General features: G+C 39.4%; 1 protein-coding gene across 1 annotated transcript in view; it reads right to left on the reverse strand.

Moving 5' to 3' along the window:
* Window positions 1-14,835, reverse strand: part of LOC124553353 (zinc finger protein 708-like) — a 103,287-nt gene that overhangs the window by 71,648 nt on the left and 16,804 nt on the right. The window contains exon 3 of the mRNA XM_047127227.1: window positions 9,705-9,767. Within this exon, the coding sequence (XP_046983183.1) occupies window positions 9,705-9,767 (63 nt within the window). The remainder of the gene's footprint in view (window positions 1-9,704; window positions 9,768-14,835) is intronic.

Here is a 14,835-nt window from a genome sequence, read left to right on the forward strand (position 1 = left end):
TCACCACAACACAATGAGACATCTACACAGATACTTGGCAAGCCACCGTAAGGTGTGTGGCAGAGGGTACCCTGTATGACTCCTTGTCATTTCCCTTCCTCTTCCACTCGCAAATAACGCAAGGGAAAAACAACTGTATGTAAGCCTCTGCACGGGCCCTAATTTCTCGTACCTCATCTTTGTTGTCCTTACATGCAATGTATCTTGGTAGGAGCGGAATCGTTCGGCAGTCAGCTTCAAATGCACGTTCTCTAAATTTTCTCAATAATGCTTCCCGAAAAGAACACTGCCTTCCTATTTGAGTTCCTGAAGCCTCTCTGTAACACTTAAGTTTTGTTCGAACCTGCCGGTAACAATTCTAGCAACCCTCCTCTGAATTGCTTTCATGTCTTCCTGCAATCCAATCTGGTAGGTATCTCAAACATTCGAGCAGTACTCAAGAATATGTCGCACCAGCATACTACATGTGGCCTCCTTTACAGGTGAACCAACCTTTCCTAAAATTCTCCCAACAAACAGAAGTTGACCACTTGCCTTCCCTATCATAATTTTCACATTCTCGCTCCATCTCATATTGAATTTCAATGTTGCGCCTAAATATTTACAGGACTTAACTATGGCAAGCTGGGCACTTGTAATACTGTAGATGAATATTACAAGTTTGTTGTTCTTACTAATCCGCATTAACTTACATTTTTCCACATTTAGTGCTAGCTGTCATTCATCACACCAACTGGAAATTTTGTCTAAGTCATCTTGTGTCTTACTACAGTCACTCAACTTCAACACCTTACCGTACACCACAGCATCATCAGCAAACAACCGCACACTGCTGCCCACCCTGTCTGCCAAATCATTTATGTACATAGAGAACAATAGCGATCCTATCACAACTCCCTAGGGCACCCCCACCAACACCCTTGTCTCTGATGAACACTCACCGTCAAGGACAACATACTGGGTTTTATCAATTAAAAGGTCTTCGAGACACTCACATATCTGTGAACTTATTCCATATGCTCGTACCTTCGTTAGCAGCCTGTAATGGGGCACCATGTCAAATGCTTTCCAGGAATCTAAATATATGGAATCTGCCTGTTGCCCTTCATCCATTGTTCTCAGTATATTGTGAGATGGCGCCGAATGAAACTTTGTTCTGTAACGATGTCTCAGTTTCCTTAAAAAGTGATAGTGACGTGTGTAAAATCTGCGTAAAAAAGGTAAAGAGAGGTATACTATGCATCCGGTGCAGGTCGTGGTATCACGACAAATGTGTTAAAGTGAATCTAAAATATATAAAAGACGAACATGACTGGACATGCCGTCAGTGCGTTGTGAGTGTCACGAAAAACGAGGCAATGGACACGATAAAATCAAAAGAAAAAATAATAAGTTTGCTTACAGAGGATTTAATGACTATAAATACGAAATATGAAGAACTTCGGCAGAAATATCAAGAACTGGAAACGAAATACAAAGAGATAGAGCGAGATCATCGTCTAGCACAAGACAGTGTTGTTAACCGTCGTTCTGCGCAAAAAACGTGGCGTTTGCCGAAAAAAACAAACAGACAGACAGTGAGTACAGTTCCGGCGATACCGCTAGCAAATAAATTCGCAACACTAGACGAAGACTGTGATAAGACAAAGAACAATGATGAACAAAAATCAGTGACGAAACTTCCAATCGAGTGCGCAGCCAAGAAAACATCTAATACGAAAAATAAACCAGTAAACCTCAAACGACGAGTTGTTGTACTTGGTGATAGCCACGCCAAGAAAATTGCCGAAAAAATAAATGAGTACAGTACGTTATTCACGGCAACAGGTATGACGAAACCCAGTGCACCTTTGACTGAGATAATTAAGAGCAGCAACTCACTTAATGAGCTATCTAAGACTGATGCCGTCATAATCATGGGTGGAAGTAATGATGTATACAGAAATGAGAGTAAACATGCGACCCAGTGTTTAAAAACTACATTACTTGATCTGAAAGTTCCGAACATCATAGTTACTAGTTTGCCTCACAGATACGACCTGCAAGACAATTCCATCGTAAATCTGGAGCTTGCAAAAGTAAACAGACAATTCTACAAAATATGCAAGTCCCAACAAAATGTAACATTTCTTGATCTTCCAGATGCAAGAGACTTGTTTACGAAACATGGACTACATTATAATAACGCTGGCAAGTCATACGTTGGCAAAATGCTAGCGAAATTAATACAAAAAGACAACGACGTTGCAAGAAAACCAATTGCTGTGCAACCAGTTTCGACCAAGGAAATGGATAAACGAGAAAACATTTTCAAAATCGCAGCCACAGCGCCAGCTCAAACAGGAACATCACGTCCAGAAGATGAGAAGGTGCCAGAACCAGCCTCAGAACATACAGCAAAGACTGAAATTATCGTCAAGAAAACTGTACCTACTCATCATCCAGATGCTCACACACAGGGAAACTGATGAAGGGGGCCAGTTCTATCCGAATTTGGCCCAATACAACGAATCCAGAACAAGTAGTCAACACTCAGGTGGACGTTCCGTTACTTTATAGTCAAATTAGTTTTAAAGACCCTCTACCTAATAATATATGCAGTAGTAATTTCGTTATGCACTTGAACATAAGAGGTCTGTCTGAAGGAATGATCAGGAAGCTTTATGATATAGAAATTTTGCTAGAAAGTGTGAAACAATCTAGAAATTTTGCTAGAAAGTGTGAAACAATCTGTGAAAGTAATATGCCTTAATGAACATTGGCTAAAATCTGAAAATATCAGTCTCCTAAATAAACTTACAGGTTATAAACTGGCTACCAGCTTTTGTAGGACCAATGGGTATGGAGGCTCTTGCATATTAGTTCATTCCACGGTAGACTATGATATCAGACAGAATTTTAGCCATCTGAATGAAGAAGGCACATTTGAAAGTTGTTGTATAGAACTTAAAGAGTATAACACACTAATTATCAGCATATATCGCACCCCTGGGTACCATATAAGCTCTGTATTCATAGATAAGTTTGATACATTGCTACATAAATTAAAATGTGAGAAACTGTACAAGAAAGTGGTTACATGTGCTGACTTCAACATAGATGTAAGGACTGATGACAAATTTTCTTCACACTTAAAGAACCTGGTAGCCACAAATGGGCTAAATCTCAATTTCGATCAGTATACAAGAATTACAGCAAGCTCTGCAACATGTATTGACAATATTGTAAGTAGTTATAATTATTATGTAAAAGAAAAATTTCTTCTAGATTTAGGAGTATCAGACCATAAAGCACTATTTGTATCACTACCGAAGCAAAATTCAGTCTGCACAACAAAAAGATGTAGGAATTTCAGTCAAGAAAATGTGGAAGTATTTTGCAAAAAACTAAGCCAAACCAAGTGGACAGTCAGCAAACACACTTCCACAAGTGACAATTACAATAACTTTTTAACTGAATTCTTGGGTGTATTCAATGAATGCTTCCCTTTTGTAACAGTGAGGACCAGGTCCCAAAAAAGTAGATCCTGGGTAACAAAAGGAATTAGAGTGTCTAGTGCTACTAAGAGGAAACTGCATATGGAGGCAAAAGTAAATCGAAGCCCTCAATTTCTTAAGTATGTAAGCACATACAAAAAAACATTTGACAAAATAGTTAAACTAACAAAACGTACTGCAAATAACGACTTCATTACAAATGCAAAAAACAAATCAAAAGCTGTTTGGTCTGTTATAAGAAGTGAAGTTGGCAGTGAGGCAGAGAGAAAATGCCCTTCTAAAATAGTGATTAATGGTAGAGCTGTTACAGAACCCAGTGCCATTTGTGAATCATTCAATGACTTTTTCATAAATTGTAACAAATTTGGTGACTGTTCACCACCAAATACAAAGCCCAATATGACAGATAGCAATTGCACATGTTTTAAGTTTTCTCATGTTTCCATCTCAGATGTCATCAAAATCATAATGTCCCTAAAAAATTCAAAATCTGCGGGGTGGGATGAGGTCCCCACTGAAATAATAAAAATAGTCCGTCACAGTATTGCATATCCACTCTCTTTCATAATCAACCAATCATTTGATGAGGGATGTTTCCCAGATCGATTAAAATATGCAGAAGTTCGGCCCATACACAAAAAAGGCAAACAAGATGAATTGGGCAACTATAGGCCAATCTCACTGTTACCAATTTTCTCAAAAATATTTGAAAGAGCTGCATTGGATCAGATTGAAAATCACAATTCATCTAACAGCATTATCTTAGGCAATCAATATGGTTTCAGAAAAGGCCGTAGCACAATCCATGCAATAAATGAATTAGTCACAAAAGTCAGCAGATGTCTTGATGATAGAATGTGTGTGTCAGGCATCTTTTGTGACCTGTCCAAAGCCTTCGACACAGTAAATCATGACCTGCTTCTCCAAAAATTGGCACGCTATGGTTTTCAAGGCAAATCTCTTAGCTGGATGTCATCATACTTGGCAAACAGAAAACAAAGAGTACTTATTAACATCAATGGCAAGAAATTTCTCTCTGGCTGGAAAAACACTCAATTAGGTGTTCCACAAGGCTCAATATTAGGGCCACTGCTTTTTCTATATTATATTAATGATATGCCATGTCAGGTCCAGTCTGATACTATTCTCTATGCAGATGACTCAACAGCTGTAGTCTGTTGTAAAAATGAGGTAGACCTAATTCGTCATATTGAACAAACACTTGGGGAAGTGGAGGCATGGGTCAAAAACAATAACTTGACATTAAATTTTACGAAAACAGAAATTGTTCATTTTACCACAAAACAATCTGCACAGTCTATAAGTGAAATAAGGTATATGGACAAAAAATTAGAGGCTGCAGACTGTGTCAAATTCCTTGGCGTGTTAGTCAATAAAAACCTGTTATGGAGTCGCCATGTGGATAACATACTGGGTCGACTGAATAGCCTTGTATATATTATGAATATCTTGTATAGTATTACTGATTTAGCTGTAAGAAAAACTGTATATAATGCATATTTTGTTTCAGTCATTAGGTATAGTATAATTTTCTGGGGGTCTGAAAAAACAAATTTACTTAGAGCTTTTAGACTACAAAAAAGAATCATCCGAGCAATGGTGGGAGCAAAACCAAAGCAACACTGCAAACCTTTATTTGTAAAACTGGATCTAATGAGCATTCCAAGCATATACATCTATGAAACTCTCACTTTCACGAAAAGAAACCCACAACTTTTTGAGGGCAACTTCTTCTTGCATCAATATGATACAAGACATAAAACGAGCTACATGTTACCTACCCACCGTTTAAAATCATATGAAAAAACCCCATACTATATGGGCATGAAATTTGTAAATAAAATATGGAAAGATATGGATGACCCAAATATAAAAGGCACCAAAAGAGACCTGGAAAAATATCTGAAAGATAAATGTTACTATAGTGTAGAAGATTTCATGAATGGTAACAATGCATTATAATTGTAATTAAAATACCTCTTTGAAGATGTTACACCATGTATATTATTAGTTTATTGTCTATTTTTAGTATTGTTATATATAGTGTAAAAACTGACAAGTCACCTATGTCACAATCTTTGATTGTATAAGGCATGTTATGTGATAATAAAAATTGAATTGAATTGAATTGAATTGAATGAGAAAATGGCAAGCTGAGTTTCACATGAGCAATGCTTTCTAAAATCATGCTGATGCACGGACACAAGCTGCTAAGCCTCAAGAGAACTTCTTATATTCAAACTGAGAACGTGTTCAAGGATTCTGCAGCAAACTCAAGTTAGGAATATTAGTTCTGTAGTTTTGTTGGTCCATTATTTTACCTTCCTTATATACTGTAGTCACCTGCACTTTTTTCCAGTTGTTTCAGATTTCGTGCTGGGGGAAAGATTCGTGATAAATGCAAGCTAGGTAAAGGGCCAATGCCCTAGAATACTCTTTGTAAAAGCAAACTGGGATTCCATCCAGAACTGGTGATTTATTTGTTTTCAAATCTTTAAGTTGCTTCTTTACACTAGGTACACTATGTGATCAAAAGTATCCAAACGCCCCCAAAAACATGTCTTCCATATTAGGTGCATTGTGCTGCCACCTACTGCCAGGTATTCCATGCCAGCGGCCTCCATAGTCAGACATCATGAGAGAGCAGAATGGGGTGTTCCACAGAACTCACAGACTTAGAACATGGTCAGGTGATTGGATGTCACTTGTTTCATACATCTGTATGTGAGATTTCCACACTCCTAAACATCCCTAGGTCCACTATTTCCAATGTGACTGAAGTGAAACGTGAAGGGACACGTACAGCACAAAAGCGTACAGACCGACCTACTCTGTTGATTGACAGACCGCCGATAGCTGAAGAGGGTTGTAATGTGTAATAGGCAGACATCTATCCAGGCTATCACACAGGAATTCCAAACTGCATCAAAATCCACTGCAAGTACTATGACAGTTAGGCGGGCGGTGACAAAACTGGGATTTCACAGTCGAGCGGCTGCTCGCAAGCCACACATTACACTGGTAAATGCCCAACGACACCTCACTTGGTGTAAGGAGTGTAAATATTGGATGAATGAACAGTGTAAAAACATTGTGTGGAGTGACAAATCATGGTATACAATGTGGCGATCCGACGGCAGGGTGTGGGTAGGGCGAATGTCCGGTGATCATCATCTGCTAGTGTATGCAGTGCCAACAGTAAAATTTGCAAGTTATAGTGTGGTCATGTTTTTCATGGAGGGGATTGCACCCCTTGTTGTTTTGCATGGCACTGTCACAGCACAGGCCTACACTGATTTTTCAAAAAATGGTTTAAATGGCTCTGAGCACTATGGGACTTAACATCTGTGGTCATCAGTCTCCTAGAACTTAGAACTACTTAAACCTAACTAACCTAAGGACATCACACATATCCATGCCTGAGGCAGGATTCGAACCTGCGACTGTAGCAGTCTCGCGGTTCCGGACTGAGCGCCTTAACCGCGAGACCACCACGGCCGGCATTGATTTTTCAAGCACCTTCTTGCTCCCCACTGTTGAAGAGCAATTCGGGGATGGCGATTGCTTCTTAACACAATCAAGCACCTGCTCATAATTCACGGCATGTGGCGGAGTGGTTACATGACAAAAACAACCCTGTAATGGACTGGCCTGCACAGAGTCCTGGCCTGAATCCTATAGAACACCTTTGGGATGTTTTGGAACACCGACTTCGTGCCAGCCTTAACCGACCGACATCGATACCTCTCCTTTAACCGACCGACATCGATACCTCTCCTCAGTGCAGCACTCCATGAAGAATGGGCTGCCATTCCCTGAGAAAACTTCCAGCACCTGATTGAACGTATGCCAACACCATATTTAATTTAAATATTACCGACTGAGGGCGCCACAAACTTTTAAGTCATTTTCAGCCAGGTGACCTGATACTTTTGATTACATAGTCTATGCTTATTTCTGTCATCCATACAGGATTCTGTCTGATGGTCAAATGACAGTATGTTTGTACGGTTCTTCTGCGAGAATGATTTCTTGAATGTGAAATTTAAAACTTCAGCTTTCATTTTGCTATCTTCAAATGCCACACCAAACTTGTCAACAACATCCTGAATGGAAGCCTTAGACCTGGTTAGCAATTTTACATATGACTAGAATTTTCTAGGGTTCTCTGCCAGGTATTTTGCTAAGGTGTGACTGTGGTAGTTGTATGCTTTGCACATAGATCTTTTCACAGTCACACGAATATCTACTAACCTTCGGTTGTCGTCGTTTGTGCATCCCCTTTTGAACCTATAATGCAACAGCTTCTGCTTCCTCAGCATCTTAAGAGTTTCATAATTAAACCATGGTCGGTCTCTTCCATCCTTTTTCCATTTACTAACTCTCCTGACCACGATTTACGATCTGCTTATACTTTGCCCATAATTCCTTGCTGGTACTAAGTTATTCCAATTCACTGTCTAACTGCTTATCTGTTCTACCTACCTGCAACACTCTCCTAGCCTTCGTGACTGATTAACTTTCATAATCATAGTTGCTATATCATATAACTAATCCCATTTCTATACCAACATTGTCGATAAGATTTGGCCTATTTTTTGCTACAAGGTCTAAGATATTTCTGTTGCGTGTGGGCTGCCAAACTAGCTGCTCAAGCCTATTTTCAAAACACATGTTCAAAAGTATTTCGCACGACTGTCTGTCTGTACTCCTCACAATGAATCCATAGACACCCTAGGCTATATTGGGCAGGTTAATGTCGGCTCCAACTAGTACGGCACGATCTGAGTATTTACACGCTACTGACCATGTACTTTCTTTGATTGACTCCAGAACTGCCACAGCAGAATCGGGTGGCCAGTAAAAACATCCAACAATTAACTTAGTTTTCCTTACACTCAACTCGTCGCACTCAACTTCCACCTCAAACGGACAATATTTTTGTCAACTGCAATGATAACTCCTCCCCCCCCCCCCTATGGCCTCTAGTCTGTATTTCCAATAGATGTTCTACGACTCGCTAAATAATTCACAGCTTTCCACTTCGGATTTCAGCCAGCTCTCAGTCCCAAGAATAATCTGAGTGTGGAACTTTCCTGGAAGGTAGTAAATTCGGGAACTTTATTATGAGTACGTCAACAGTTTACTGATAAAATTGTGACAGTCAAAGTGTCTTTATTCTGAATGTCATTTGGCTTGCTGTGAATCAACTGGTGAGTGTACATCTGAGCAACTCAAACTACCACCTAGCCTAAAAAAAACCTCATGTGTACTCCACAAGTATTCTGCTACCCGAGTAGCTGCTTCCTTTGGTAGTGCACCCCTGACCTATCAAGGTGCATCCTACAAATTTCCATACGATAATGCAGGTTCAGAAATCTGCAGCCAAGACCGTCACAGAGTCGCCAAAGCCTTTGGTTGAGACCCTCCACTTGGCTCCAAACCAAAAGACCTTGATCAACTCTGGGGGAAAAAAGCTGCAAATCACGAGCTCTGCTTGCACCCTGCAGATGAGGCCAGCAGCCTTCACTACCTCCGCCAGTCACCTGTATGAACTGAGGTTGTAATTCTAATTTAAGTTATTGCCGCTTGTGTGACTGCAAATTGATGTACTGATGACACCATTTCCCCCCCAAAAGCATTATCAGCTGTCTGAAATTGTGTTACAGTAATCATTACCTTTCTAGTTTCACAATACATAATCAGTTGGAAGTATTCACCAGTTTTTCAGATTTGAAACAGCTCATATTAGCTGTTAATTTGTAATAATGTTAGTATTGGAATTTTTTTCTTTTTTTTTTTTTTTTTTTTTTTTGCAAATTCCACTTTCCTACTGGCACAGTTTTGCGCTTTTGTTTCTAAGAAGAGGTAAGTACTCGCTCCAAGTCAGGACTCATAATTCCTGAACTGTTATAAATTAGTGAAAATTTTCAGTTGTCCATGTTGTGGACTATGTAAATTCAGCTTAGCACCGAGTACAAGTGGGACCAATTAGTTAAAAATGTAGATTTAGTGCTTCAGTTATATGCTTGACAAATAATTAAAGTAATTAAATATAACCATCCAATTTGTGCAGTCTGGTTCCCCAGACCTCGACAGATACACAAAATGAAGAACTCCATGACAGGTGAGAAAATTACTGATAAAATCAAATAATCTGCAGCTCTCAACATGACACACACATACCTCCTCTTTCTTAATGTTGAGAGTATCCCGCTCAAGAACAAAATCCTCAGCAAATGGAGCAACCTAGAACAAACAACATAAATCATCAGACCACACTGGAAGAAAAAAAGCTTTATCACGTTTATGCATATAACAACAAATGCACTCAATAATGACAAAAAATGAATTTAACTCTCACAAGAGAATAAGTTGGAGCTAGATTTGAGGAACTGTGTGTGTTCAGTGAATTCAGCAGCATTTGTAATAGCAACAACATCCTATTAAGTTTGAAATCTCTGAAAATATTCCAATTTCAGTGCTAAATATCACGAATGTCTACGGAAATACTTCTTGAAATATGTTAATGAAAGTATTCCTTGATTCATATCCACTAATAAAGGACATTTTAGTGTCACAGTCCACCACTATATCATTATACAGAGTTATCATAACAATCTGAAAAGTTTCTAAGAGTGCTCCAGGGTATAACGTACCGAGAACTAATTCTTAAGAAAAAAATTTGATACATTGCGCCACTTCTAAGTTAACTAGCAATGAAGTGAGTCAATCAGGCCATTGTGCACACAAATTCAAGCAGCCCACCAGAAATGAAGTTGCCAAATGAGTTCTTTGTTTGGTTTCCTACAACCAAACAAGAGAGCAATACAAAAACTGAACATAGTACGGTAGTAGGAATTGAACCTGAGCCAAAGGCTGAGCAGTCTCGGGCACTATCATCTACGCTATGAGAACAAGTGACACCAATTGTGTTTCGTGGGCCACTTGAGTTTGTGTACACAGAGACCTGATTGGCCAACTTCAATGCTAAACAGTTTGGTACTGATGCAACATACTGAATTTCCTTCTTAGCAATTACTCCTCAGCAGCACAACCTCTCCTGGAACATCTTTACATGCTTTTTAGACTATTTCTGACCACCCTGTAGATATGAATACAGGGACCATGCACCAAAGTACTAAATACTCACAGAAAATGATCCATGTTTAGGTATCGCAATAGCTTGGCATAACAAACAGAAGTTTACAACTCTTGTTCATACAAATGGAATGCACGCTCATCCTTAGGCCCTGAGCAAACGGAGCAATTGAAGGGAAACCTGTTTAAAATGTGGACCAGTAACTGGTCACTTTCGAACCACTTCCTGTTTAGTTAAATCGGGCTCTACAGTTGGTATGACTGCTGAGTGACTAGCCAGTAAATTGTTTGAAACATGCTAGCAATGAATTGCCAAAGGTTCATGTCCACATGGCTGAGCACTGAGTTGAATCGTGGTCTCAAATACAGTTCTGTACTGATTTAATCTGAAGATGAACAAACAGGTTGTGAACCTTATCTTTGTATGGGAAGTCGAAAAACAATTTTATTCAACTATAAGCTCCCAGGCTACTGCAACAATGATTTGACAAGGAAAGAGTGGTATGAAGTGGAAAAGTAGTTTGTATACAAAAATGTAGTGTACATACATAAAAATAACTTTATCGGTATGTCAATGGGAGCAAATTTACAAAAAAATGTAAATTGTACTGGGAGTATTCTTTTGTGTGACTGTGTCATTCTATTAAATTACATTCTCATGTGCAAATAAACAGTGAAAATAGCGGGAAAATGACAGAAAAACAACATATCTCCAATACGAGTACACACAATGGGGTTCACATACAAACAATTTAAGAAGCACAAACCAACACATTATATTTCTGTATATACAAATCTCAAGACATCTAGCTTTTGAAAATAAAAGTAATGCCTGGAGCAATCAACGCACCAAATCACTGTAGCGTTGCCTAGACAGTCTACGTAATGTGACGATCACATGGCATTGACGGCCTGGAGTCCCACCTGGGGAAGTTTGGCCGGTGAGCTGCTATTCTTTTCACCTGACACCACATTGGGTGACTTGCATGCCAATGATGATGAAATGATGACGAGGACAACAGAACATCCACTCCCCGATGGGAGAAAAATCTCCAAACAGGCCAGGAAGTGAACCTGGGCCCGCTGCACGACAGACATTCTGACTGTCCATCTAAGGGGGTGGACAGCCTTTCTACAAAGAGCTATAAGTTTTGAATGTGCCTGCTGCAGTTCCTCGGCTTTAGCAACAGCCTGCAGTTTATGTTTCTCTGGAAGCACAGAGTTTTGTTTGTTGTTTTTTCAGCTTCTCACTTTAGAGTTGAGCAGTGTGTGAACTGTATTAGCAGGCAGGCAGCAACAGTTGCCAATCTAGAGCACCTGCCTGTTCCATTCCTTTTCAGTTGCTCTGCGTACAGATGGACTTACAGAAACTTCTTCATCCCCCTTGGCTAAAAAATGTGAAGAAAACTTGTTTTCTAAATATTGTAATACCCCGGAATCGTGCGATAGGTGGGACCGATCAATAACTGTGTAAGCTGAATCTGCATAAGATGGTAATCTATTCTGCATACAAATATGTACAAATTATATTCCATTGGGACGAGACACTAAAGAAGACAATGTAAATTAGAAGGAAAATGTTTACTAAAAGTGTTCAATAACACACTACATCATGTTACTGTAAAGTATTACTGCATGCAATGATATAAATCTAAGTTATTGTGATATAGAAGGCTTCATTAACACTAACGATTTCATGCGATGTGTCAAATTTTTATGCTTCCTGCACAATATTTCATTGTAGCACACTAATAAATTTTTTATTCCCTGTTTTGAAGCAGGAAAGGGCATTTTGTTTGAATCCACTTTTACTAAAATTTTCAACTTTTTCTATTGAACTGAGGCCATCTGTCAAGTTTGGAGCTGTCAATTGATCATCTGGTTGAACTGGGCCTGAAGAATCAGGTTGTTCAATGTTCAGCTCTTGCTCATGCGTTTCTATAAGCCCATCAACTGTCAGCTCCCAATTGTGTGAATCAAACAATTCAATCATCCAGTAAAATTGACTTCTGTCACATTATCAATCTGATCAGGACCTGGTGCTGATTACCCCTGTATTTAAGAAGTGAAAATAAATCGACACAGTTTTTCCAGATGCCAATTAAAGTGTTTTGTGAAACTTCATTCCGAAACTGATCAATAATTCTCACAGCAACTAAAACATTGATTTGCTTCCGAAAGTCTCTGACAGAGAGCTTGTTTTGTCTCATAGCTTTGCGCAGATGCGGAAACAGTTGTCTCATGTAGTAAGCTTTAAATGTTTTAATAACTCCTTGGTCCACCTGTTGAAGCAAACTGGCTCTATTCAGTGGCAAAAATACTACTTTGACATATCAATCAAAATTAATCATAGAAGCAGGAGAAGGACCTGGTATGTTGTCGATTAACAGAATCACTTTAAATAGGATTTGTTGTAATTGGCAATAATATCTGTATTGAGGTATGAAGTAATGACCAAATTAGAAAAAAAATAGGGGGAGGTGGTGGGGGGGGAAGAAGCTGCCCCCAAGCTTCAGCATTCACCTTCCAAATCACAGGCAACACAGCTTTAGAGAGAGGTTTTAATTTACAATCACCAGCTACATTCAAACCAACCATCACTGTCAATTTACCTTTGGTGGCTTTACAACCAGGAAAGATTCTCTCTTCATGCCCAATAAAACTTTTTTAGGCACCTTCTTCTAGCAGATACCAGTTTCATCTACGTTTACTCTTAGAGATGGGCAAACTTGTTCATCCTTGGGAACTAGTTCACTGGTGATCACTCTTATTTGGAAACCGTTCATCTTTACTTGTTCACCGTTCATTTGTGCTTGGTATATGGTTCCTATGAAAAATGTAAAATTAGAAGCATAGGGACTGAAGATGGGAGGTGCCAAGAGGGGCACTTTCCTCTCCCCTGGAGTACAGAGTTTTTATTCATAACAGAATTCTCACACACTTGTAATTTTCGTGATTCTGCAAAACCTCTCATTTAGCCAACTGTAGTATTTTGTGTGATCGCTACGAAATAATATAAGGTGGCGCACAAAAACCGGCCCCGAGTACAGATTGCTCACCAATTACGGACGATTTGTTGACTGCTATGAGCAGAATAGATAAACATGTAATAATTAGGCAGTGAAGAAATGACAAATAAGCTAATGCAAACAACAACTTCAAAACAATAGAGGACAATTGGTGGGCGACAATGAGCAGTCTAGTACTCGGGGCCGATATTTCATGCGCCACCCTGTACCACTGAAATAATGTTGTACAAGTCATCATATTCTCTTTACACAATGTGACACCAGACACTCGATTATGGAGCGTGGGCTTCACTCAGTTGTAAGTTGGTCTGCCTCCCATAACAATGAACATGCTGTTTTACTTTGGATCAAAAAAATGCAGAAAATGCCCAACTGTGTGTGCCATGCTGACTTCCTTTGCATGTATAATAACTAAAAAATCTTGGCTTTTTACAAGTATTTCTCCTGCTGTTTATTGAAATAGTGAAATAAACTGATATGCTGTTTTGTTACCTGAAAAGATGTGTGTATTCCATACCATTCCATAATTTTTATGTAATTTATGTAATTATAAAATACATTTTAATTACCAGTCTTGGACGCTGAATAGATTACAAAAAGAACCAGAAGTTCAGAGCTCAAAAAAGGTTTGAAACAGATCTAGAATTGGCGTGCGCAGCGAATGAAACAAGCAACTCGATACTGAACTATGAGCAGTCGGCAGTGGAACTGCAACGAGTGGCCACGCGAAGAAGGACAGGTCCACCTGAGTGAGACCGAGATGGAGACAGACAGGAACGGGACCGAGGCTGGAACGAGACTGGCCGGCGTACCGTTGCGGGAACAAGACCGACTATTTCCCATTCCCAGGAACTGTAAGTAGAAAGTAGACCAAAGTGAACTATGAAAGACCGTTCCTTAGAATTCATTCCTCACCCATTCCGTTCATCTTGATGAACCATTCCTTTGGACCCGTTAGTTCGCAAATGACCCATCTCTATTTACAATGATTTTGCTGCTATTGCCACCGTCTATCGCCAGTTTCTCTGGACAGAGTGATGCAGTCTCTGTATCAGCACTTACTGCATCTCCACTTTCAAGCAGAGGTTTAGGGAAAGAGGTACAATTTAGAAAAGTCACCCAAGGGTTCTGGATTACTTTTCTAAGCTGTGCCCCTTTCCCTAAACCTCTCTAGTCCTTTTCCTTGA

This window comes from Schistocerca americana, chromosome 11 (assembly GCF_021461395.2).
Source record: "Schistocerca americana isolate TAMUIC-IGC-003095 chromosome 11, iqSchAmer2.1, whole genome shotgun sequence".
In the NCBI taxonomy this organism is placed as follows: Eukaryota; Metazoa; Arthropoda; class Insecta; order Orthoptera; family Acrididae; genus Schistocerca; species Schistocerca americana.